This window comes from Podarcis bocagei, assembly GCF_964188305.1.
Source record: "Podarcis bocagei genome assembly, chromosome: 7".
Classification (NCBI taxonomy): Eukaryota; Metazoa; Chordata; class Lepidosauria; order Squamata; family Lacertidae; genus Podarcis; species Podarcis bocagei.
Window position 1 is genome coordinate 78,230,670 of NC_138132.1, and position 26,422 is coordinate 78,257,091.

General features: G+C 44.8%; 1 protein-coding gene and 1 long non-coding RNA gene across 11 annotated transcripts in view; both read left to right on the top strand.

Annotated features, from left to right (window-relative positions):
• The window catches only part of PEX14 (peroxisomal biogenesis factor 14), a 117,129-nt gene extending 112,127 nt beyond the window's left edge, over nt 1–5,002 (top strand). Inside the window, exons 8-9 of the mRNA XM_081201626.1 lie at nt 70–161; nt 2,481–5,002. Of these exons, the coding sequence (XP_081057752.1) occupies nt 70–161; nt 2,481–2,949 (561 nt within the window). The 3' untranslated portion in view covers nt 2,950–5,002. The remainder of the gene's footprint in view (nt 1–69; nt 162–2,480) is intronic.
• Nucleotides 5,003–11,123: 6,121 nt separating this feature from the next.
• The window catches only part of LOC308592058, a 32,788-nt gene continuing 17,489 nt past the window's right edge, over nt 11,124–26,422 (top strand). Inside the window, exons 1-7 of one of the 10 annotated variants that reach the window (XR_014010316.1) lie at nt 14,488–14,537; nt 14,663–14,776; nt 15,787–15,831; nt 19,593–20,743; nt 22,295–22,456; nt 23,658–23,752; nt 25,826–26,021. This is a non-coding gene — a long non-coding RNA (uncharacterized lncRNA). Of the gene's footprint in view, nt 11,705–14,487; nt 14,538–14,662; nt 14,777–15,786; nt 15,832–19,592; nt 20,744–22,294; nt 23,753–25,825; nt 26,022–26,422 lie in introns of those variants that run through there. The other 9 variants (XR_014010320.1, XR_014010313.1, XR_014010314.1 and 6 more) reach the window with 9 other exon arrangements.

The following is a 26,422-nucleotide window of genomic DNA, read 5'->3' on the forward strand; positions in this document are numbered from 1 at the left end:
CTTTCTCTTGAGGGGAGTCCATGTCTGCGTTCACCTGCCTTTGACCAAGACTTCCTCTTTGCATCCTAGGCCACGACGTCCACTAACTGGATCCTGGAATCTCAGAATATCAACGAGCTGAAGTCGGAGATTTATTCGTTAAAAGGGCTGCTTCTAAACAGGTATGCAATAATACAGAACCACAATAACTTACGAAGAGACTGGCTGCAGGAACAGGCTAATGGCCCATCGGAGTCCAGCATCCTCTTCTCTCTCAGTGGCCATCCCAGTGCCTGTAGGAAACACGCAAGCAGGATTCAAACACAATAACACTCTTCCCCTCTTGGAGGAAGCTCTAAGGGGCCAATTTCTCAATAATGCAACCCACAGACCCACTGGGCCTCTCTGCAAACCTGTCTTTCTTTTTCCCTGTGCTTATATGCTGCTTGATACCAAAACAGTCTCTAAGTGATTTGCCAACAGATTAACAAATTGTAGGGGTTGCATCCAGTGCTAGACCTGCTCAAAGTATACCCATTGAAATTAATGGACACAAGTGACTTTCTTAGGCCTGTTGCATCCAGGGGTTGCATCCAGTGCTAGTCCTGCTCAAAGTATACCCATTGAAATTAATGGACACGAGTGACTATCTTAGGCCTGTTAATTTCAGTGGGTCTGCTCGGAATAAAACCTAGTTCAATGCCACCTAGTGGGTCTACTCTGAGCAGGACATAGTAGGAGCAGAGGAGGGTTCTCGCTCCTATGCTGCAGCATTCTGTACTAGCTGTGGTTTCCAGGGCAAGGGCAGCCCCACAGAGTGAATTGCAGTAATCCAGATGCCAGTGTCTGAACTCTTGCAGTCATACCTTCCCAGTCCAATAATAATTGAAGCTGCCCTACCAGGCATAGCTGGTCCCAGGCCCTTCTCTGTTCAGGGAGGGAGCTGGACTTCAGGAGCTGGCTATTGAATCTAGCATCTTCAGAGTCTGCCTCCTCCCCCTCCCCCTCACTGCTGTCACTGGTTCTTAAAAAAACAACAATTGGGATATGTGGGGTGATGCACTCTATGTCTAAAGCAGAGATGGAGATTCTTGTTCAGCCCAAGGGCCACATTCCCTTCTGAGCAGCTTTCCAGGGGCCACATGCCAGTGGTGGGCGGGGCTAGAGGTGAAAGTGGGCAGAGCAATGGATGTACCTTCGTGCAGTAGGTTGGTTTGTACATACACACTCACACACCACTCTGTGTCCTCCAAGCAGGCAAGCAAGAGGCATTTTCACCATTCAAGGACACATTTCCAGCCAAGCAGAGACACTCAAGGAGCGTACAAAGCACAGCCAGTGTGGGGTTTGGCTAAGAAGAGGGGTGTGGCTTGGGGAGGGTACCAAGGGCCAAACGGAGAGGACTGGAGGGCCACATTTTGCCTCCGGGCCTGGGATTTCCTCCCTGTCCTAAACCTATTTCTCATGCAGAACTCCAGTGCTCTGTTACTGCCAGCGATTGCTAGGTGAGCCAAACAAGGACACCCGTGCTCTTGTCTGTGTGTCCGCAAAGGGACATCTCATCATTAAGAGGAAATTCATTGTCGCCTTGGGGTGTGTGTGTATATGTGTGTATTAATGCAGCTGTGGAGATAAGTGCTTTTGGAAAATATATTTCTTAAAATAAATAAACAGAATCAGCCAGCTCAAGCCCCCCCCCCCCCTTTGCAGCAAAGCAAGAGGCCGTGACATCGCAGCCAAGGAGAAAAGCCTCCAAATTGAATTTCTTGATAGCATTTACGATACTGGTGAATAATGCGGAGCGTTTGCTCGTTTGCATGCAGAGGAGGTGGCGGGCGCTTCCGATATGGGGTTTCTTCCATGGCTAAGGGGCAAAGGCTTTGCGAAGAGGGTCAGACGTCCTCCCATTTTCATCCCCCCTCTGGAAATCCCTACATGTCCCTGACACTACGTAGGGCATGTCTAAGAATCAGTTCCTAGCCTACAATAGTGACTAACACTGTGTTCTGGGTTAAGAGCCGGCCATGGAAGCCTGTTGGGGATTCCTGAATGCAGGTGTGGGGGGTGATCTCAGACCCATGGGACAAATGCAACCTCTCCAGGCCTCTCTATCTGGCACCCAGGCCTCTGGCACCCCCTCTCTCTAGGCCATGCTTCCTCACTGGCCCTGCTGTGCACGCTTCTTGAGTATTTATGCCTGGCTGGAACACATCATTGAACTCTGATAATGCCTCTTGCTTGCCTGAATGGGGGATAGAGAGAGGGGTTTGTGTGTTTGCAGAACCTCTGGCATTTGCATGACTGGAAGGTGGCCTACTGTACAAAGGTAAGAATCACTGCTCTTGTCACCTGCTCCTGCTTTTGAGTTTCCCATTGGTGCATCTGGTTGGCCGCGGTGACAACAGGAGCTCTTCTTAGGTCCTTTATGAGCAAGGAGCAATTTAGCAGGTCACGGAGCTGGATCTAAGCTGCTCTTGTTTCGTTTCTTCCCTTCCTCCCAGGAGGCAGTTCCCTCCCTCTCCATCTGCGCCTAAAATCCCATCCTGGCAGATCCCGGTGAAGCCCTCCTCGCCCTCCAACCCTGTAACCAACAACCACAACACCAGCAGTGACATCTCCCCTGTCAGCAACGAGTCCAACTCCTCTTCGCCCGTGAAGGAGAACCACAGCCCCGAAGGGCCCAAGGTCAGCTGCCACCTGCTGGGTCCTGAGGAAGGGGGTGAGGCGCTGATTGACCTCAAGGGGCAGGTCCGGATGGAGGTCCAAGGGGAGGAGGAGAAGCGGGAGGGCCAAGGCGACGAGGAGGGGGAGGAGGAAGAGGACGAAGACGACGATGTCAGCCATGTAGACGAGGAAGAATGTGTGGACGTCCAGACGGAGGACCGGCGAGGAGGTGATGGGCAAATCAACGAGCAAGTCGAAAAGCTACGGAGGCCCGAGGGAGCCAGCAATGAGAACGAAATTGACTAGTGCGGCTGGGGAGGGGTGGCACCTGCTCACCCCCACCCTCCGTACCTCTTGGCCGTGCTCTGTTCCTCGGGCCTCTCTCCCTGCCCAGTGATTTCTCCCCGTCTCGCCTCTGTGATTCAACACAAGTAGCGTTGTGACCATCTTGCAAACCAAGCGGCCTGTGGGCCAAGGTCTGAGCAGCCCCTCACCCGCCAGTTCCGCTTTCCAGTGGCTCCCCTTTATTTCACGCTACAAGCCACTCTTCCCTCACACTGCACCTCCGAAAGGGGCTTGGTTGCCACTTGGCCCACACCGCAGCCAGAGAAATGGGCCTCCTTGCTGACAACATAACACAAATCCAAATATCAAACGATGGGCCTCAGGTTCCATCCTGTCTGTTCCTAAACTCTCTTCCTCTCCGGCAACCATCTAACTCAACTAACATCCCCTTTGCAAACAAAGAGTGGGGGCTACTGCCTTCTGAGCGACTCCCCAGAGCCACCGGTGTGACATCTGTCTCTCTCCCTCTGGTGACTTATTTCCTCCCCACCCCCTAGTTCAGTTTCAGATTGAAAAGACATCCCCACCTTTTATGAAACGCAAATGTTTTTTGTGGGGTTCCCAGATTCTCTTGCTTCCATTTCATTTCTGAACAAAGCGGTTGTCTTCTGAAGACCCCCTAACTCCCTCTTTTTCCTAGGGTTGTGAGCTAAGTTCTACTAAGAGTAGACCCACAGAAATTAATGGGCCTAAGTTAATTATGCCTATTAATTCCCATGGGTCTCCACTGAGTAGGACTAGAATGGGAGACAGTGTCTTGGGAACAATAGTGTGGCATATTTGCTGGCAGAGTGATTTGCTACATTAGAGGGAGCAATTCTGTGAAGGCTTGGGTTGTTGGCCCAGTTTCTTAACATCTCCTGCCCCATCCAAAAATTGCCCTGTGCCTGAGGGTTAGCACTGCTGCTCCCCCTTCCTCTCTTTCTCATCCTTTACTCCTCTTTTTCTCCCTTTCTTCATGAGTCCTCATTTCTCTTTGCTGTTAAATACCTAAAGCAAGCTCATGATTTTCCCTGAAGAAGGAAAAGGTATTGGGCCCAGTTCCCCTTCTGTCTCCTTCCCAGTTCCAATTTAAGTCCTTGGTGTGACCATTGACTGCTCAGTTCTTCTAAGTCAATTTCAGGGAGCTCTCCTGACATTCCTGAACTACGACTCCCATTAACCCCAGCAAGCATGGGCAATGGTCTGGGACAATGGGAGTTGGCTTTTAGCAACATCTGGAGGGCCAAAGGTTTCCCATTCCTGGTAGCTGGAAGCTCTGTCCAGAAAGGAAGCTCCCTGTCATGTCTCTGCATGAGTAGCTGCTCTGACTTTTATGAAGACCGGTTTAAACAGTGGATGGGGCAGCTGTGGCCTTCCAGGTGTTGTTGAATGCGAGGCCCCTGTCAGCCCCAGCCAGCATAAGAGCTGAGCAACACCTGGAGGTCCAGAGGTTCTCCATGCCTATTCCAAGTCATTGGGCCTGAACAAAGGAAACAAGGAGGCACTTTGCCCCTCAGATCTGCCAGGCAGAGTTCACAATCTTTGTGTGGAGGCCTGTTCCTTGCACCTGTGTCACCCTTCCCGCATCCACCCCCCATCCCTCTTGCCCGCCTCACTTTTGCCTTACTGCAGGGATGGGAAAGAGTACAACTGCACTGGACTACAATTCCCATCATCCTCCCCTGACCACTGGCTGCTGCTACAGGGGCTGATGGGAACTGAAGCCCAAAAACATCATGGAGGGCTATGAAGGTCCTCGACCCACATCCCTGCCTTATTGGGTGGAGTAAATGGTCCAGCGATGTCCGGTCTCTGTTCACTTTTTCATTCAAAGAAAGAGAGGAAAAATATATAGATAGATATTTAAAAGAGCCTCGATTCCTGTTAACTAACATCTCTCGGGTCTCTCACTGCCTCCTCATCCTCACCAAGAGGCGAAACCGAAAAAAATGTGCTTGTCCGTGTGATCATGTATAGAATCCAACTATAAAATATGATTGTATATAATTGTAATAAATATGAGTTACCACTATTTAACACCGGGCGCTTTGCTGCTATGGCTGTAGTTTATTTTTCTTCCTTTTTTGAAATCGCCTGCCTGTTTTCAGCTGGGAACAGAGGTAGGATGGATTCCAGAACCGAATCCTCTTTAGGAAAAAAGAAAAGTCGGAGAAGGAGTGTAGTTCGTTCCTGTTAAATATCTTTAAAAGTAAACATATTTCATGTCCAAACCACAATTAGCTCCACACTCTTCACTTAGGGAGCAGCTCAGACAAGGGACATGGAGCTACCTCCTTATTATCGCCTCTGAAAATGCGCTTTTTGCAACTGTGTTCCATGGTCCAAACAGTTGACTTTCGTTTTTAACTGTTCAAGTGATTTAACCTCATTTTGATTAGTGTGAGGAGGTTCCAGGCAGTTTTTGTACTCTTCTAAAGAAGAATTGGTGCTCCTGTTTTGTTACGGGAACATTTATTTATGTCCACACAATTAGCCTACGGAACTCGTTTCCACAAGGTGTGAGGCTAAGGTCACAAGCTTAGATAGCTCCATACTGAATTAGGCAAGCCCATGGAGGATAGGTCTGCCAGTGGTTACGACTGCTAACAAAGCAACAAGTTTCTAGCGCTTACATCAGTGAAAATGACCTTGAAAATATTGGCACAGACGCCTGCTGAAATCTCACAGGCCGGAGGGGGTGACAAATAAGATTCTCATTGGGTGGAGGACTAAGGTTCCTGTGCTAGGTATTGTTCGTTTTCGCAACTAATGAACCTAACAATAAATTGTAGGGGGAAACTTAAAAAAAAAAAGCCATAGAGAACAGTATTGCAAATTAATTGGATTTGAATAATGCATACAGCTACAAAATTAGGAATTATAGGAAACTGTCATAGCAGATCAGAGTATTTGTCTGTCCAGCCCAGGATCGTCTGTTCTGACTGGCAGTCACTCTCTGAGGGTCTCAGGCATATAAGGGTCCAACTGGAGATTCCAGGGATTGAACCTGGGACCTTCTGCATGGCATATATATGTGCTCTCTATCACCGAGCTGTTCCTTAAATCACAGGAACACAGGAAAAAGCCTTATACCCATTCAAAGCATTGGTCTGTCTAGCTCAGAATTGTCTACACTGGTTGGCAGCAGTCCTTCAGGGTTTTCAAACAAGGGACATTCCTAGCCCTACCTGGAGATGCCCGGGACTGACCGCATTGCAAAGCCTGCCTCTGCCACTCATTTGTGGTCCCTTCCAAAATCCCTGGTGTGGAATTTTAATTACCACGAGTGCACAAGACACACAGCACTGCATCTCTCCAGAGGCAAGGCACATCAGGGACAATTTGTGATATTCTTTGGTATGGTGAAGCTACTTCCTTTGTGGCCCAGGAGCACTTCAAAAGTTTAGTGTACGGCACACGTAAATTTAGCAGTGTCCTCACTTAGCAGAATTATTTGCCCTCTTTAAAAGAAATGAGTGATTCCTGGATCTTTCCCCCACTGTGTCTGGTACACGGTGACATTTTCATGCTTATGGGGCGAGAGAAGGGACCTTTCCATGACTGTATTTAGACCTGTTATTGAATGCAGTGATTTCTCATTCCTTAAATGGACGAATATCTTTCCCAGGAGTGTCTGTCTCTCTCTCTCTCTCTCTCTCTCTCTCTCTCTCTCTCTCTCTCCTTTTAACGCTCATGAAGAACATTACATTTAGCTAAAACAAGGCAAATTTTGAAGGGTGTTTGAAAGTAAAAGCTTTCCTCAGAAGATTCCCCCCGCCTGCCCTGCTTTGTCTCTCACAAGCCAAGAATCTTTTGTCAGATGGAAACAACAGGACCAGAACGCAAAGAAGGTCTCATGATGAAAATGCATTGTCCCGTCAGTGCCCACTTTATATACATAGAAGGATTTGAAAATAGCTGCCTGGACAATGGCAGTCGCTTGGAGAATGTGGAAAATTATGTTGGGGAAGTATTTGAAAAGGGTGACTTACGAGGTTTACAATACAAACAGGATAATTTTGCTCCTACTGTTTCCACTGGATAGTAGGTACCAAAGAACCATTTAAACAGGGATTTTTAATTTTATTTTTTAAGGAGAAAGACTTTGGTTCTTACTTCCTTGGTTGAAAGCCTTTAATACAAATACAGTGGTTTTTTTTCTGGGGGTACTACGCACACCCTTAAACATTTTGTGAATCTTTTTATTTTTGTCCATTTACTGTATTTATTGTATTTGAACTATAAAATGGTGATTTTCTTGAATCAAAATGAGAATACCCCTAAACATTTTTAAAGAAAAAAAGCACTGCTTTTATACATACAAATTCCAATTAGTGACCACATCTCATAGTTATCTTGGGAAAGGAGCCTCTGAACTCTCCTCAGTCTCTGGTTCGCTTACCTGGTGAATTAGTTAATAGCAGGTAAAAAATTGACTAGGGGCTGAGGACCTTTCAATTTCTCCATCTTGGGAAAATTTCCCATGAGGTCCCAAGATGGTTAATTGTAATGGGAGGGTAGGGATCTGCCTTAACATGCCACACTATCGGATGAAGGAGTGGAACATCTTCCTCCATGAGAAAAGGTTATGACATTTGGGCCTTTTTAGTTTAGAGAAAAGGTAAGTAGAAGGAGACATGATAGAGGTGTATAGAACTATGGGTAGGTATGTAAAAAGTGGACAGAGGAAACGTCCCCCATAACAGTAGAACCCGGGGACATCTAATTGTGCTGAATGCTTGGAAATTCAGGACACACAAAAGAAAGTCCTTCACACTGTGTAGCGAAACCTATGGAACTTGCTGCCACATGAAGTTGTAATAGCCACCAAGAGGTTTAGACAATTCCATTGATGGCTACTAGCCACAGTGCCTATGTTCTACCTCTGAATGCCAGGTGCCTGAAATCACTCAGTTCTCGCTTCTGAGCTTCCCATCAGCATCCGGTTGGCTGCTATGCGAACAGGATACTGGACAAGATACAGCAGGTGAGTCTTCTTAATGTTCTTATGTCCAGTGTTACCAGAGAACCTGTGGCTCTCCTGATATTGCTGGACTACACCTCCCATTATCCCATTGTCCATGGTGGCTGGGACTGATTGGAGTTGTAGTCTAATCACATCCCGAGGGCTGCAGGTTCCCCATGGGATTATACCCCAGACCTTCTCATCATAAAATGTATGTTCAACATCTGAGTGATGAGTGAAGCCTACTTGTGTGGACTTCGGAATTATTCCATATGACCTGATCTGCAAGGAGTAGCTGTGACTCATGCACCTATATAGATTCTTCCCAGTTGGGCCTGTTTCTTGAAGCTTTAAAAGGCTCAAAGGCCTGGCCTTTAGTTGCTAGCCATCCTTCCTTGTGAGCCTATAGGTCAGGGATCAGCAAACTTTTTCAGCAGGGAGCCAGTCCACAGTCTCTCAGACCTTGTGAGGGGCCGGACTATGTTTTTTTCCGGGGGGGGGGGGATGAACAAATTCCTATGCCCCACAAATAACACAGAGATACATTTTAAATAAAGGGACACATTCTACTCATGTAAAAACACTCCGATTCCCGGACCATCCTCAGGCTGGATTTAGAAGGCGATTGGGCCGGATTCGGCCCCCGGGTCTTAGTTCGCCTACCCATGCTATAGGTCCTTAATTATTCTGGTTCCAGAGGGGGGGAAGCACCTTTTCTAACACTACAGAATGGACAGCCTTGGTCTGGTAAGGTTTGGGGGCTTTAATTATGATGCTTGAATTTTTTTAATTAATTTTTTTTTAGGTTTGTTGCTGCTATATTTATCTTATTTTGTGCATTGTTTATTTGTTACATTTATTATTTATTTGTTATATCCTGCCTTTCCTCTAATGAACTTGAGGGAGCATGCAAGGTTTTGTTCTCCCCCTCCTATTTTATCCTCAAAACAACCTTTAGAGGTAGGCTAGATTGAGAGATGGTTACTCAGTTCAAGAGCACCCACCTACATGCTTGTGTAAACTACTTTGAAGAGCAAAGTAGCCCTCTTGTGGCTACTGAAAGGCTATCTTGTGCCTCCCAACATCATTGATAGCTCTTTCAGCATGTATGATCAAGAGTTCTTCAATATTTCACTCCCTCATTAGGTTACAATAGTTTAGGTTTCTTAAATCACGCTTTGGAATGCATGAGGTTCTTCATGATAAATACGTACTGAGCACCTTGCGAGTTTATTAGGCCCTCTGCCTTCAGCGGCTTGATTTCTTTTTTTAAGTTTATCTCCTCAAACAGGCCTAGCTACTTGATTTCTTTCAAAAGCAAATGGAATATAAGTACTGGATTTGGGGCTTTGCAAAAGAAGAAGAAATATTCTAAGAGGCGATACTACTTCATGCTGTTTTTCTTATTTAATGCTTTTAAAAACATGCTGTGGTGTCCAGTGATAATAAATACCACTCCTATCTGATGGTTTTCCATATGGGATTCAGCTGCATGATTCAACTGATTAGGATTTTCCCCACACTGGCTCTTCAGAAACTAGGGTTGTGTTGCAGCAGCCCTCCCAGGCACTTGTTTCTTCTTCTTAATTGATGATTGACGAAGAAACATAATTCACAAGCTCTCACATACTGGCTACACAGCAGGTCAATTCCTCACGGAAAGGGCTGTAGCTTAGGGGTCAAGCCTCCGCTTTGCATGCAGAATCCGGCATCTCTGCGTACAGCTGGCCATGTCCCTGTCTGAAAACCCGGGCAGCCACTGCCAGTCAGTGTAGACAATACTGAGCTACCAATGGTCTGACTCTGTATAAGGCTGCTTCCTAAGATCTTACGAAGCATGTTGACAGCCAATTTCTACAACCAGCCAGGAGCTTATTTCTACCAAGGCTGAACTGGGCTGCAGGCAGATGTTGGGCGTGTTACCAACACCAGTGAAGAATTTTATGTGCCGTGAAGCCTGGCCTGTTCTCCATGGTTCATATAAAAAACCAGGCCACAGCCGCACCATCCATTTAAAGCAGTATTATACCACTTTAAATGGTTGTGGCTTCCTGCAAAGAATCCTGGGGTCCTGCTGTCTGAGTCAGTTGTTTCACCTTGCCTCATGGGTGGACCAGCCCTGCTTGAGCTTCTCAAAATGAGCATCGCTTCCTGACAGACCTGGAGTAGCTAATGTCCCAGGCCTTAGCCTGACACTCTAATCACTATGTGGAGGGCACCATCTTGGCCGTCCCTGCCTGAGAGGCGAAGTGCCCCAAGTTGGTGGAGCAGCGCCGCACCTGTTGATTTTCTGCCTGACAACACTACTGCTGTGACCGGGGCGGGGAGGAGAGTATCAAATGGCCCACTGTTGTTGCCACAAAACCTGGGCTTGGACCCTGGCAGGAAAAAAACAGTAAGTAGCAGGGGGAAGCAACTTGGAAACAAAATAAAACAGGACAAGCAAGGGGCAATTGCTTGTGTAATGGGAATCCTGAATTGTGTGTGATTAGCTGTGCTTCTCAGCTGAGGGGAACACACCACCAATACAATCTCATCCCCCACTAAAGGGAGCAAACATTAACCTAATAAAGGCAGGCAGCTGGACTGAAGGGGGAAAACCAACTCTTTAGAGCGGAGGGGGAAGCTTTCCTTCCATTAGAAAAATAATATATTTTATCCAAATAAGGTAAAAATATTTGAAATGGGGCAGAAGTGAGCACGATGCGGGCCTTTCTAGAAAAGGAGATTTCTCCAACTCTCAGCAACCCACTTTTATTTTTGTAGTTTTGCAGCTTGTCTTTTGGGACAAGCAATCTACACACACACTCACACTTTGCAGGGTTGTGGGTAATAAGCAGGACTTTTGAGATAATATCTCCCTCTTTCTCTTTTCTCAACCCCCCCCCCCCACTTCTTTATAGAGTTTCACCCTTCAGGAACATTTGGAGGTTCAGTCACAAACATATATTCCTCACTAAATAGTCTATGTGGATCAATTAGTTAAAAGTTAATGGATATATATTTTTCATAAGCGGGTATGATTTTGGGGAGAGTAAAAGCTCTCCTCACATGACAGAAGCATTGAAGAGAAAAGTGATGACAAACCTAGACAGCATCTTAAAAAGCAGAGACATCATCTTGCCAACAAAGTTAAAGCTATGGTTTTCCCAGTAGTGATGTATGGAAGTGAGAGCTGGACCATAAAGAAGGCTGATCGCCGAAGACTTGATGCTTTTGAATTGTGGTGCTGGAGGAGACTCTTGAGAGTCCCATGGACTGCAAGAAGATCAAAGCGATCCATTCTTAAGGAAATCAGCCCTGAGTGCTCACTGGAAGGACAGATCGTGAAGCTGAGGCTCCAATACTTTGGCCACCTCATGAGAAGAGAAGACTCCCTGGAAAAGACCCTGATGTTGGGAAAGATGGAGGGCACAAGGAGAAGGGGACGACAGAGGACGAGAAGGTTGAACAGTGTTCTTGAAGCTACCAGCATGAGTTTGACAGGCAGTGGAAGACAGGAGTGCCTGGCGTGCTCTGGTCCATGGGGTCACGAAGAGTCAGACATGACTAAACAACAACAATGGAGGGTTATTAATCAAGATGCTGAAAACTGAGACTATATTTCATTATCTATATTTTCATAAGTTGGTACATTATGATTTTTCTGTCAGGGTCTTTCTTTACACAAAGAAGTTTGAAGAGCATTAAGTAGTCCTTTGGATGATTACGGTACTCAAGATGGCGTCATGTGTGCTAAAATTGGAGGTTTGCTTGCTGCCTCATGAGGTGATTTGAGAGAACTGCATGGAGTCCTGAGGAGAACCCATGCTTCTTCTAAGAAAAGAGTTTAAAGTTAAATAAAGTCCATAGAGTGCATTTGGGTAAAGGAGAGGCAAAGCTCTCAATCCTTGTGTAATAAAGAACTCCCTTTTCCTCTGGGAAAACCCTTTGAGTTTTCCTTTCTGAGGAAATCTTAACACGGTTTAAGAAGGTTATGCGAATTTATTACTGGCATCACTCTGTTTTTAAAAGTATTTTAAAAGCTTTTTTTTTAAAAGTATTTATTGATGTCCAGTGTCTGTTCATGCGGGGTCAGTAGAGGACAGTGTCTGTTTCAATTTGCTCTGAAATGATTGGTCATGTAGGAAATGGCTTTAACCTCTTCTGAATGTGAGGAGAGGGGCCAGGCAAACCTGTCCTAAATCCATTTTATCTGATAGAAACTCCCATCCAAATCCATAGGATTGAACTTAAAAGGAAGCCTGCTCAGTACACCAAACTTTTTTTTTTTTAATCCAATTTACGGCCCATTTTATTTTTATTTTTGCATGTGAAAATGTTTTATTCTAGTAGCTACAGAGATCTGGAGATTAGGAATGGGGGGTGGGTGAAGGGTCATTTTATGGGCGAGCAAATTTGCTCCCCTCTCTCACACACACGCTTTGCCACCGTCAAGAAAATAGCAGCCTGCTTTTTGGGAGGGGAGTTTTGTCTGTTGCATTTGGACAGGGTGTCTCTCATTGGGGGGAGTATATTGATGAGGTGCTGCTTTTGGAGAAGTTGGGCAATGTGAACTCTCAGCCATGTCTGTGAAGGGGGATGGGGAGAGGGAAGAGAGACTCCTTAGCTGGCCTGTCAGATAAATCTTCAGCTGTTTACTTAAATCCTCAGCGTTTCTTCAGTTTGTTTGTTTAAAAAAAGTCCCTGCCAAAAAGTGGGGGAAAGCCATCCTTGTTCAGTCTTGCAGTCTTGGATTCAAGGACAATTGCATGGCCTTGGGATTCTTCATTCCCAGTTCGGGCTCTCAGGTGTACATGTGTGTGTGTGTGTGTGTGTGTGTGTGTGTGTGCACACACACAGTGTGTTTGAAATCTCCTTACCGGAAATAAGATGCTTCTTCCTCTCTTCCAAAATAAGTAGCTAGCTAAACTCTTCCAAAAGGTGTGTGAGTGAGTGAAATTGATGGTTTCTATGCTTATTTTGAATTCCAAGAAAGAGTGCTTTATTTTAATATTTTTTTTATTAAGCAATTTCAACATACCAAATTATCAATCCAAATAATCAATTACATTATTTTCCCCCTTCCCCCCCAGCTATCCCTTCCTCTCCCCCCCCACCAAGGACTTCCCTCAGCTCCCCTCTCTGATTTCTTTGCACATATTATTCTCTGCATGTTATAACATTGTCCACATCTTTGCCTTATCTATCAAATGTTCAACTATTTCTAGTTGAATAGTTGAACAAGAAAGAGTGCTTTAGAGCATGTACAGAAAGCTTCCTCTATCCAGCCACGACCAGCCCCACTGGGGTTTAGGTGACAAAAAGACTCAGCTGAGCCCCCAGTATTTACAGTGCTGGAGAGAACAACTGCAATTGTTAGGAAATAGTACTCGCTTTCTGATTTGTGTTTCCAGAACTTGTGCACTTAATTTTGTTTTATTCCATTTAAAAAAAAAATATTTACCCCACCTTTTGACTTTAGGGTCCCAAGCCAGCTTATGAAATTCATCATAATCAGTGACATAAGATGAAATATTTCCCACTACTATATTACTATATGTTTTTCCTCTGTGGCACAATTCTAAAGATATTGCTTCATAAAATGAATTAGTAACATAATTGTTGAATTCACAATATGACTCAAATTTGGTAAGTTCCAAAGTTGTAATTAACTCTTTCCCCCCAGGAGATTATCCCCAGGAATCACAGCTATCTATCCACCTACCTACCCATGATGTGGGATTTCGGGGAGGGGGAGGGGATTAAATAAGGGTCAATTAATTTGTATTGGAATTCTTTTGCATTAGAAAAAAAAAAATCTAACGCCCTAGAGAGAGTGCTCTAATTTTTAGGACCCACCTTATTTCTGAGATTGTAAATTGTTTTAATCTGTTTTTAACATTGTGTTTTAATTGTTGCAACCCACCTTGAGACCTTAGGGTGAAGGGTGGGGTATTATTATTATTATTATTATTATTATTATTATTATTATTAAGTAATATATATATAATATTATATGTATTAAATAGTTTCTATTTAACATTTAAACTACATTAAGTCTGATTTGTGGAACATTGTGGAACAGCCTACACACCTAGGCTGAATAAAGTATTTAAGTTCAACCAGCTTTGGTTATTAAAAAAAAAAAAAGTATTTCTGATATTTTTGTAAGATTAACATGGTCCCCATTGCTACTTCTGTTTACTTTACAGTAAAGCTATCACAGCAGTGGGACCTAACACACCAGTCATGGGATTTGTGGTATAGAATCCCTGGCTAAGCAAGTGTGGGGTTGTTGGTCCTTGTTTGGATGGGTAAATAGCTCATGGATCTTTTGTTTAGCAGCATAGTCATTTATTGCCATTTATACACTCCTTTCCCAGTTAACTGTTCCCAAAGTACCTTATAATTAAACCCCAGCACAAAATGGGCAAAATCTTAGTGCTGGATTGATAGTATGTCTGTCTCTCCATGATGGTTGCTGATTGTGCAGATTGTAGACTCTTCCAATCACAGGAAGGGCAGTTTAACTGGCGAGGGGCAGAAGAAATGGATGGTGAAGATACCAGCCGCAGAATTTGCTGGATCCAGCAGCTGGAAAAGTTGATTTTAGTTTTCTGTAAGTAGATCAGGGATGTCGAGGGTAGTTCTTATTATCAGGCACATGCCATGGCCGCTCTGCAATTTCCTGGGTCCTTCTGGCCTCTGCTGCTGCTGCGATTGGCTGCTCCTTTCCTCTTTCAGATTCAGCAAGGAGGTGTAGTGACCTCCACGTGCCTTGCTCCCTTCTCCCAGAAGGGATTGGGTCCAAAGGGAGAGGCAACCAAACGGGCAGAGGCAGCTGCGGACAAGGAGAAGGTGGGCGTTCTTGAGAAAGGGAAACCCAAGGTTTTGTTAAAATACTGGAACAGGCATTAAAAACTGGATCCCCAGTAGACAAAAGCAGTTCAGTTTAAATACTTGATTCGGAGGAGGAGCGGGGTGCAGGGAGGGAATCAATGAAACGCACTTAAGATGAAATCCTGCATCAGTTTACCTGGGAGTAAACCAGGTAGGCATGTATCGGATTGCACTGCTAATATGGTTTAAATGTTATATTCAAGCAAATCCAATGTTTTGGGGTTGTATCCAACCGAGGTCCTACTCAGAGCAAACCTTGTGACATGAAAGGGCCTATGTTAGGCATGACCATTAACTTCACAAGGTCTACTCTGGGTAGGACCAGCATTGGATGCAACCCTTGTAAATTATTTTTATTGGAATGTGTGTAGATATTAAGACGTTTCAGCTCAGTAGCATACACTTACCTGGACATTATTTAGATTTTTAAGTGGCTTGTGTGAGCAAATAAAGGCACTTGGAAACTGTTAACATACTAATTGGAGCATGTCTGAAGAACTGTATGCTTCCTTAGAGTAGTCACCTGGAAAACGATAATACTTTAAACTTTGGTTTTAGATTTATCTAGTATTCAATACATTCCTGCTGCCCAATTTGATTTGTATTTCTTAAATAATATTTATTATTAAAACAACACACACCCAATATTGGAATGTTTCCCAAAGAAAAATATACTGTATGTACTCGAATCTGACGTTCACCTTTTTTGGCCAAATTACATTGCGAAAATTAAGGTGCACATTAGATTCGATGGCACATTTACATTCACCAGCACTTTTTGGGGACTTCAGGGTTCTGAAAATTGAGGTGCACATTCGATTCAATGGCACTTAGACTCAAGTAAATACGGTACTATTTGGGAAACATCACCTCACAGATTAGAGGCAGCCTCCACTGCCTCCTGTGTTGGAAAGTAATGGTTCAGGTGTTCCCAATACAGACCTAATTAAAATGACCTTCTCCCACAGGCAGGTGGTTTTATAACAAGGGGCTCCTATGGACACACACAGAAGGTTAGTCTCTGTTAAATGACTGGTAGGCCTTCTTCCAAATGTATGGTTTTTTTGGGGGGGGGTGAGTTGAGAGTCAGTGTGGTGTAGTGGCTTGTGTTGGATTAGGACCAGTGGGTAGATAGGATTCAGATCCACACTAGGTCATAAACCTCCCTGGGTCACCTTGGGCCAGCCAGCATCTCTCAGCCTAATCTACCTCACAGGGTAGTTGTGAGGATAAGGAGGGAAATGTTTATTTGAGCAGCTGGGAGGAAAGATGGGATATAAAAGTAGGATATTTGTGTAAGTAGGGCCTCCAATTTTAATCCAGGAGGTGGAATTCCCTCCCCCCCATCCCAAGTTTGGGAAACTTCAGTAGCAACATGAAATCTTCCAGACCTTGTATCATAAATTAAATGTTTTCTAGGAGTGGCTCTCTTCAAAGTGGAATATGTCGGCAATTTTTCCTTTATTCCCCACCCCCACACTCTTGATTGTGCAGTGCAGCTGTTTTCCTAGCTAAGAGCAGAACAAGATCTCAAAAAAGCTCTTTTTGTCTGAAGCCCGCAGGCAGCCTGCCTCTCACTTTTCCCCAAGAAATTGCAAAACCCTTGCATTTGCCTCAGTTTGAGTGTAGGAGTCCCAGCCGGTGCCAAAAGGATGGCTGTGCCAAGGAAGGCGTTGAGGAGCGCCTCTCAGGGTGCTAGCTAGGGCACTGTGCACCTTTAAGGTGTGGCTGGGAGCCACCCTGCTCTATATGAGCTTCTGCGTCCCTGTACTTGTCTCTTGGCTCAGGCAGATTGCTGACATGAAACAGAAGTGAAAGATTCCTAGCAAAAACAAAGGAGCAGGATAAAATGTTTCTATATGGTGTAATTCTCTCCCACACACCCATCCAAATTTCAGAGAAGAGCCAGAAACGTGGAAGTGTTAGGGCACTGATGGAGGACTGAGATGCAGTGACTACATCGGAGAAATGTATGGTGCCAGGTTAATTTTAAGGCTCAGATTTCCTCTCCTAACACCCCCCCCTTCCTGCACTTTCCAAAATGATAGCTTATAATTAGTGGTGCAATGTTTAATTGATTTGCAGTGGAATCCTGTGCAGGTTTATTCAGAAGCAAGTCCCACAGAATGTGGTTAGACTTCCACATAAATGTGCAAAGAACTGTGGTCTTAATCAGTAAGGTTCATTAATTTCCCTCCAAAAAGTCTCTTTTAATCAACTAAAAAAGTGCCTCTAATTATAAGGTACTTAAGATGGTGCTTGCCAGCTTATTTTCTTAAAAGGCATTCCTCTTTCTTTCTCTTGCAATGGCCTTTGTCAACATGGTGCCCTCCAGATACTTTGGAATGGGCATAGGCATACTTGGCCCTCCAGCTGTTTTGGGACTACAACTCCCATCATCCCTAGCTAACAGGACCAGTGGTCAGGGATGATGGGAGTTGTAGTCCCAAAACAGCTGGAAGGCTGAGTTTGCTTATGCCTGCTTTGGAATGAAATCCCCATCGTGCTGGCTGGGGCTGATGGGAGTTGTTGTCCAAATCATCTGGAGGGCACAGTGTTGGAGAACGCTGTCATGCAGAAAGTGGTGCCTCTTCTAAGTTCACTCATATTTTTCTGTGACACATGATTGAATCCTTCTGAAAATGGAAAGAATGTTGCTGTCTTCACCTATTGGGTTTTGCTCTTAAACCCAAATTTGTTAATTGACTACTTATCTACTATTAATCTAATTAATCAACTGATGTATTTTTTAATTGGCTGACTGCCCTAGTCAGAATTAAGCTTTAATCTACCCTATGCCCAGTGCCGGATTTACATATAAGCTAAACAAGCTATAGTTTAGGGCCCCACTCTCTTGGTTCCCCCCCCCCAAAAAAAAAATGAAAGGGAAAAAACTGGATTTACATTTCCAAAATATAAGATAAAAAACAAATAAAATGGCTTTAGATACCCATTAGGTCCATAAATTACCATATAGCATATATTCAACAACAAAAACAGTGACAATTTGTTGTTGACAAAGGACAGCTGAACATATAAAGGGGCCCATTACCTTCAGTAGCTTAGGGCCTCATCAGACCTAAATCTGGCCCTGCCTATGTCATACATCACCAGGACACTCTTTTTATTTCTGGTCATCTGGGGTCATGACACATTCAGCGCTGTTTTGATTAGATTAAAATACAGTGGTACCTCGCAAGACGAAATTAATCCGTTCCGTCTCTTCGTCTAGCGGTTTTTTCGTCTTGCGAAGCAACCCTATTAGCGGATTAGCGCTATTAGCGGTTTAGCGGCTATTAAAGGCTTAGCGGCTATTAAAGGCTTAGCGGCTAAAAGGCTATTAGCGGCTTACTGGCTTAGAAAAAGGGGGGGGAGCGGGGGAAAAAATCGGAACACTTGCAAGACGTTTTCGTCTTGCAAAGCAAGCCCATAGGGGAAATCATCTTGCGAAGCAGCTCAAAAACGGAAAACCCTTTCGTCTAGCGGGTTTTCCGTCTTGCGAGGCATTTGTCTTGCGGGGCACCACTGTATTAGGATGCTGGGACATATCAAATGTAGCTCTTTGTTAAGTTTTCTGACTGAACTGTGTTTTGGGCTTCAGCACCCTATTGCTACCTGACTATGGACTGGGTCAACCTTCTCTGACTCCCATACAAACTTGAGAGGGGAAAGAAATTAGGGGCTTGTGAAATGGTAGTGTCTACTGTTACCCCTTCCTGCAAAACATCCTTGTACAGTTCCCTAAAATCATGGTTATGTTCATGTTCACAGCTCTGCTGATTATTATATAAGGACCTTGGTGGGTTTTGCCTATTTAAGTCAACGGAAGAGATTGGGTCCACACTGCCCATTCTCAAGGCACACAATGGTGTTTTTTTAGCCCAACTCATTGAAATTAATGGCCACAGCTAACTCAGGTTAATCAAATTCCGTGGGTCTGTTGTGAGTAAAAATTAGTCTGATATGATCCGGAGAGTTGGCATCCAATGTTAATTATACTCTGAGCCGACCCACTGAAATAAACGGGCATAAAAAATGTAGGTCCATTCCATTCATTCAGTGGGTGTTTTTATTAAAGATTTTCTTGGGTTACAAAAGTACATACATCGTTCCTATTTTCAGATCATAAAGTCATTTCTACAGATCAATTACATTCGATGTGAGACTTTAATGTTGGATACAGTATAAGGCTGGGGGAGTAGGGAGAAGGAGAGAGAAAAAAGGGGGGGAGAAAGGGAGTAGTAAACTTTCATTCTTTTACATAGTGTATGTGCGAGGTTTTTGTGTCAGTATCACATGGGTAGATTCTCTTTCTATTTATTTGTCTTCATTGGCAGTGAGAGAGGTCGGGGGCCCAGGATATGGTTGGTTGCCTTCAGTTGACTGCAGTGAGTTTTGTTTCTTTATGTGAGGATACGGGGTTGTTGGGTCAAGTTAGCCATATTGATTTGTATGTTTTTGGTGGGTTCTTGTTGTCTTGTTGGGCTGTGTGTGTAATAAAGGGGAGACACACTGGGGTGAAGGTGTCCACTTTTGTTTGTCCCCGTTCTTTAGTTTGTTGCTTAAGTTTCCTAGTAAGGCTGTTTCCCATACAGTTTGGTACCAGTGGTACATGTTCACTCCTGACAGGTCCCTCCAGTGTCTAGCTATGATGCTCCTGGGTTATAAGCTATCTGTAATGTGAGTGTGTGTTACTGTCTTGGAAAATATTTTATAGGACCAGTTCTGGGGTGGTTTCTAATACCTGTTTAGTTATTTCACATATTTCTTGTAGGACTGATGTCCAAAAGGGTTGGATTTTGGGGCAATCCCCACCACACATGGAGGTATGTGCCCGTAGAGGTACAACCTCTCCAGCATTTTGGTGAGGTTCCTTGATATATCAGTGCCGACTTCTGTGGTGTTAGGTACCATCTATAGATAAGTTTCAAGGGGAGATGGATTTAGATCACAGTTTATTCCATTGGGTAGGGTTTATTTCATAGTCTATGTCATGCTCCCATTGTTTTTTGATTAAGTTGAGTAGGTTACTAGGATTCTGGAGCAGTATTTTTATATTGTGGATACCCTGTTTTGAGTCTTGGGAGAAAATAGCTTTGAATTAGATCTCTTTATAACCCTTTCAAAATCTAGCCTGCCATTGTGGTGGGATGGAAGGCTGCCATTGTTTAGACCAGCAGTGGGCAATGCCCTCTCACCCCCTGGGGAGCTGAAGGTGCTATGAAAGATGTATTAATGCTGTGTTCACACTCTTCTTGCTTTTACATTTGGGTAGGTTTTTGTATTGTTTCAATAACCTGCTTGACCAGAGCGCCTGGTAAGACATCAACAAATGTGTATATGAGGAAGTGGAACTTTTACTCAAAGCACCCACCTACCCCAGAAAAGTAGGGTGCCATACTATTCAGGACTTTTTTTTGTCTATATATGTATTTGTTTACATAGTACTTTTTGTCTGTATAATTCTAAGCACCATATCATGGGGTCCCTGGTGGTCTCCCATCTGGGCACCTCAAGTGCCAAGTGTCCCTATTTTCCAGGGACAGCCCCAGATTTATAGAAGCCACTGTGACACTTCCCTCTGCTGGCTCACTGGTCACCAAAGTGCTAAAAGGCCTGGTGAGCTCCTATGGCTAGATCATTTTGCGTTTGTTACAGGAAGAAGATAGACATGTACCGTAAGTAGGGTTTCTCTCAGCATCTGCATTCTGTGATGATAGTGATTTCCTCTTGATCTTAGAGGCATTAGAGAGTGCTAACTATGAGTCCCATTTCTCTTTCTTTTCTGGACTTTCAAGGCTGAGAAAAGTCTTTTCCCGTCTGGGAAAAAAAAATAAAATTTCTCCTTTCCCAGCGACCTCCCCCTCGCCCACCACCTCTCCCTCCGCCTCACCTTCCGGACCCCTCTTTCAGAAGACTGCAAAGGTAAAACCCTTCAGTGTATAGATGTTGCTTCCAGAGAAATAGCAGTCCCTAAGGATTCTTAGGAAAGGTCTCTCTGTAACTGTTTGAGGCCTATTTTGATGTTCAGAAAATAAACATATCCCATGTGGCTCTTTGTTTTCCCTGTACGCTCTGCAGACCTACTGGCAACCTGACTGGGAGGAAGATGGCAGGAGGAAGAAATGCCAAAGAAAACATGAAGGTAATGTCTATTTCCAAGGATATGTTTAGGGTATACTTTATAAGAAAGTCCCTAAAACAGTTATAATTGCTAGCCTTCTCTTCTTTTCCATTTAAATGACATAATATTTGAAGGCCTGGAGGGAGAGCAGGGGCAGGGCAGCTTTTATACTGACACCATGAACCACAGAACCTGAGCACGGAGTTTGCCATCACACTCTACCAATGCTGGGCAGAGCTCAACCATGGAACGAACCTCGCCATTTCCCCAATGAGCGTGTCTCTCTCTTTGGGGCTTCTGCAGTTTGGAGCTCAAGGAAGCACACTGGCCCAACTGCAGCATGCTCTGGAATACAGCACACATGGTAAGGCAACCTTCTGAGAAACAGCTTTTCTGTGAGCAGTGCATGCTGTCGTGAACTTCACCTTACAGTTTGGACTGTCCTTCCTCCAAGACAGTCACCCTCCTGGGGCACTAGGGCTGCCCGGGTCATGGTGGGCTCCGGAGAGCGGGGAGGAGTGAAGAAGCGCCAGCGCTGCCATGGGGGACCAAGGGGTGGAGAGAGCCCATCTGGATTTTTTGTGCCACAGCGGCAGCTGCTTTGATAACCAGGAGCGGGCCTGGCCTGACCACGCATCCTATTCAGGACTTTTTTAGAGCATGATGTTTTTGCCAAGAAGAGAGAAAACCTGTGCAGACTTTGAAGTATTAATGGATGTCTGTCCAGTGGTACCATCCACGCAAAAGATCATGTGAGCTCCCGTTGCTCGGTCCCAGCTCCTGCCAACCTAGCAGTTTGAAAGCACATCAAAGTGCAGGTAGATAAATAGGTACCACACTGGCAGGAAGGTAAACGGCTTTTCCGTGGGCTGCTCTGGTTTCGCCAGAAGTGGCTTAGTCATGCTGGCTGCATGACCCAGAAAAACTGTCAGTGGACAAACGTTGGCTCCCTCTGCCAGTAAAGCGAGATGAGTGCCGCAACCCCAGTCGTCTGCGACTGGACCTAATGGTCAGGGGTCCCTTTACCTTTACCGTGATGAAACAAGAGGCTGACCCATCAACCTTTGAGGGCGGAGGAGTCTAAAGCTGGGTAGGGGTTGCTCCCCAAAGCCACCATATGCATTCCCAGAAGACCATGTGGTGGGACTAACACTACATTATGACATAGGCATTGCTTATATGGGAACTTTGGGAAAGGAAAATAATAGCCACTGGGAGTAGCTCTGGCACAGCAGCAGTGAATTTTGTGCCTCCCCACAAAACTGGCCCAAATCCACCCCCTTCATATTTGTAGTTTGTGAATGGGGCTGTGAAATGTCATTAAACACGATTCATTTGTCATTCTTCATTAGCATCTCTCCTCAGCATGGTGCCCTCTAGCAGTTGTTGAGACTCCAGTTCCCATCCCTGCTGACTATTGGTGAGGGTAACAACCACCTTGCCGCAGCTAAGAAAACCTGAGTCTAGATGGGTGGCCACTTGGGAACCACACGTCCGCCACCATGGGTTCCACGGTATGAGAAAGGCAGGGTACAAATGTAACAATGCATAACACTCTTTGGCCACAGGTTCCTCCATCCCTTGTTTAGCATTGCATATGAGCTAGCTAGTCCTTAGCAAGCAACTAAAAGGGGGGGGGGGAGCAAGCAACTGGATAGAGTCATGCTTGCACTCTTTTCCTGCTATAAACTTGGAAGCTGAAAATGTAGAATATAATAATGAAGGCTCCTGCAGGCTTTATAAGCCTCAGGCCTGCCTACCAGCAGCTACAACTTGCAGTCTTCACAGGCAGCTAAGCCCAGACCCTCCAAGTGTCCCTATTTTCCAGGGACGTCCCTGATTTAGAGAAACCGTCCCGGTTTCTGATTTGATCCCGGAATGTCCCATTTTTCCTTAAAAGGTAAAGGGACCATGCAACCATTACGTCCAGTCGTGACCAACTCTGGAGTTGCTGCGCTCATCTTGCTTTATTGGCCGAGGGAGCCAGCATACAGCTTCCGGGTCATGTGGCCAGCATGACTAAGCCACTTCTGGCGAACCAGAGCAGTGCACGGAAACGCTGTTTACCTTCCCGCCGGAGCAGTACCTATTTATCTACTTGCACTTTGACGTGCTTTCGAACTGCTACGTTGGCAGGAGCAGGGACCAAGCAACGGGAGTTCACCCCGTCACGGGGATTCGAACCGCCGACCTTCTGATCGGCAAGTCCTAGGCTCTGTGGTTTAACCCACAGCGCCACCCGCGTCCCATTTTTCCTTAGGATGTCCCTATTTTCATTGGAGAAATATTGGAGGGTATGGAATTATCCAACCCCCTAGTCGTCTGGAGGCAATCCTGTATAGGGAAGGTTTTTTTTAAAAAAATATTAAAATGTTTTATTAGGTTTTTATATGTGCTGGAAGCTGCCCAGAGTAGCTGGGGCAACCCAATAAGATGTGTGGGGTATAAAGAATAAAATTATCATTATGGAATGGGATGTCCCTATTTTCATTGGATAAATGTTAGAGGGTATGCTAAGCCCCTTTCAACTGTGAAACAACACAAAGGTCAACTTGCATTGGTTCAGACCCTTCCTCGCCTCCTGCACAGCTCCCGGGAGGTGTGTGGCACACCATGCAACCACTGTGAAGCAGGGCCCAGGCTGTTGGCGAGACCAGTTCCAGCCTGCAGGCTGTGCGTTAATTTGTTGAATTTGCCTTTTCTCTCATAAATTAGTCACTCTTTTATTGAAGAGAAGTGGGAGCCCTACAAAGAGAACTGAGCAAGTCCCAACGGGAGCCCTGCAAGCTGCGGATTGTTTGTGTGTGGGGGTTTGTGCACATCTTTTCTGCTCAGAAAGCATTAATGTAAAATTTTTGCATCCGCTATAGGCATGGCTCCAGCAAGAACAAAACTCTGTGCTGCTCCGAGGTTGGATTAGGAGTGTGCTCAGATAATGACATCTGAAGAACAAGATGGCTGGGAGCGGCAGCAGAGTAACTGGGGGGGGGGGGTCTTTGAAAGAGAGAAGAGCCATAATCCCACTTTGATACCAAGGGGGAGAATGCTTGCAAAGGCAGCAGACTCAGTTTGGCACAGATTATGCCACTGATTCCAGATCCTTTTGGCAGTGCAGAGGCCAGCAGATTATTTGCTATCGGCTCTTCTGCACTTTGCTCTTTCTATATGTAGCAAGGGTTGATTTGGCCAGAGATGTGGTGTGCATTTTAAGCACTCAGGAGGAGAGTAATGTGTAGTGTTTCTAGGAGCATATGGCACATTCTAAGAGAAAAACATAGTTTACGTAATGTGTTCCTGTCTCCCCAGCCTATTTTAAAATATAGGCATTACCTACGGTTTGGGCATGATGCCAGAACACAGTTTGGTGTTCTTTGAGTAAGCTTTGGACATATGCACCCCATCTTCCTTTTTGATACCCCTAATTCTGACACTGCTGTCAAGCCATAGTTTTTCAATGCATCCAAATAGTGTACAAACAAAAATTTGCTTGCAAACTAGAATTGGACATTGTGGCACTTTCCACAACCACAGTTTCCAGGTCTGGTTTGCTGCAAACATACTAGGTGTTGCAGGGTTTTTGCCTCATTTGTGAACAACTTGGAAGTCGCGGAAGGGGTTGGAATGCAGGAAGGGAAGGGGAGTGTGAGCCTGAAGCTTGTTTATGTATTGATAAACCATGGTTTGACATTATGTTTGAACTGATCCATGATGAAAAGTTGGGCTTCTATTTCAGTAGCTGGGGATGAATTCTTAGCAAAGGTTAAAGGCCTGCTGCTGGCTGGATATAGTGCAGATTAAATTACCCCCCCCCCCAAAAAAAAAGCACCATTGTGTATTTTAAGTTAGTACTGATGTTGTTTTCTTATACCTTAATAATAACCAAAGCTTTGTTACCAACCCAGGAGTTTGTGTTTCTAACAGAAAGAGGAACTGTACCTGTGTCACTTATATTTCTTCTTAAGAGGGTGGGCTACTTGAGGGTCAGGTCCCTTCCAACTCTGCAATTCTAGTATTCTGTCCCTCACCATTGGCTGTGGTGGCTGAGGCTGATGGGACTTGGGAGTCTAACCTCATCCCCACACATTGACTGCAAACTATTATGAGGGCTAAGCTTACTAATGAACAACTCTCAAAGGCCTGTTCCAACTAGGTTTGGTCTCCCTCTCTCTTATGCCAGAAACTCTGGGCCATCTAATCAAATTGATCAGTAGTATATTCAGAACAGACAGAACAGACAGAACATTGTTAATTTGTGAAATATGCTGCCACCAGGTCTGTTGCTAGATGCTTAGAAGATTGAAATTTGCATATGCTAATTTATATGAACAGATGCAAATTTAGGCCAGCTTTCAGAAAGAGGTTGTATCGAATGCTAGCCCTACTAAAGAGTTGACTCATTGAAACTAAGACACTAATAACTTAAGCCCACTAATTTTTATGGATCTAGCCTGAGTAGGACTTAGTTGGATACCACCCAAAGTATCCTGTAAGCAACGTGTGAGGGGTGGGGTGGAGGGTAAGCAACAGGACCCCTGGCTCCAAGATCTGTATTTATGAATGTTGTTAGCTACTTTGAGGACTATAGTTGAAAGGCAGAATATAAATCACTTAAAGAAATAATGAATAAGGTGTGTGTCTGTGTCCGCTAGCTTATATGGCTTTAAAAAGAAATGAGACCATTTCCTGAAGGGTGATGTCAGCAGGTATTGCCTGCAAGAACTAAACAGACCATTCTGCTTCAGACCAGCTCTTGCCTTCATGACCTGTGTGTGCTTCCTGGAGGTGTCTGATTGGCCACTGTGGGGAATAAGATATTGCACTAGATGGGCCTTTTGGTCTGAACCAGCAGAGCTCTTCTTATGTCCTGTCTTCTTCTTGTTTAGGAGTCAGCATGCAGAGTTTGTGGCTGCCCAGAACTTGGAAGCACTGCATCGTCATGGATCTTGCTTCTCTCCAACCCAGATTTCAACAAAGAGGGTGAAGGTGGCTAAGCCTTTGCAGAAGAGGCTCAATCATAAAAGTTAGCCCCTCACATTCCGGTGCTCAGTTCACCTGACCCACCCCTTAGATCATGGGAAGGTAGGTTTGTGTGTTGGTCAATTTTGCTGCTGTCATACTTTGCCAAGGTATACACAAAATTGGGCTGTGTTTCATATGTTTTATTCTATTTGTGTACTACTAGTAAGTTGGGATCAGCTTACAATGGGTCACACCAGTGGCACTAGAATGTACATTTTTATGCTTTTAAAGAAAAGGCAGGAAGAAGAGAGTAAGATAGAGCTATACTAGGTGTGTGTGTGTGATGACTTAACAACTGTCATGATTTACTCTCTCCCAATGAATCCTGAGAATTTTTTCAGTGTGGGTGCAAAGAGCTGCCTGCCAGAGATTTTGGCACCCCTGGAACCCTATCATTGGCTAAGGAGAAAGATCACTTCTAACCAGTCTGTCAGCAGTGTTGATACATCCTAAGAAACAGG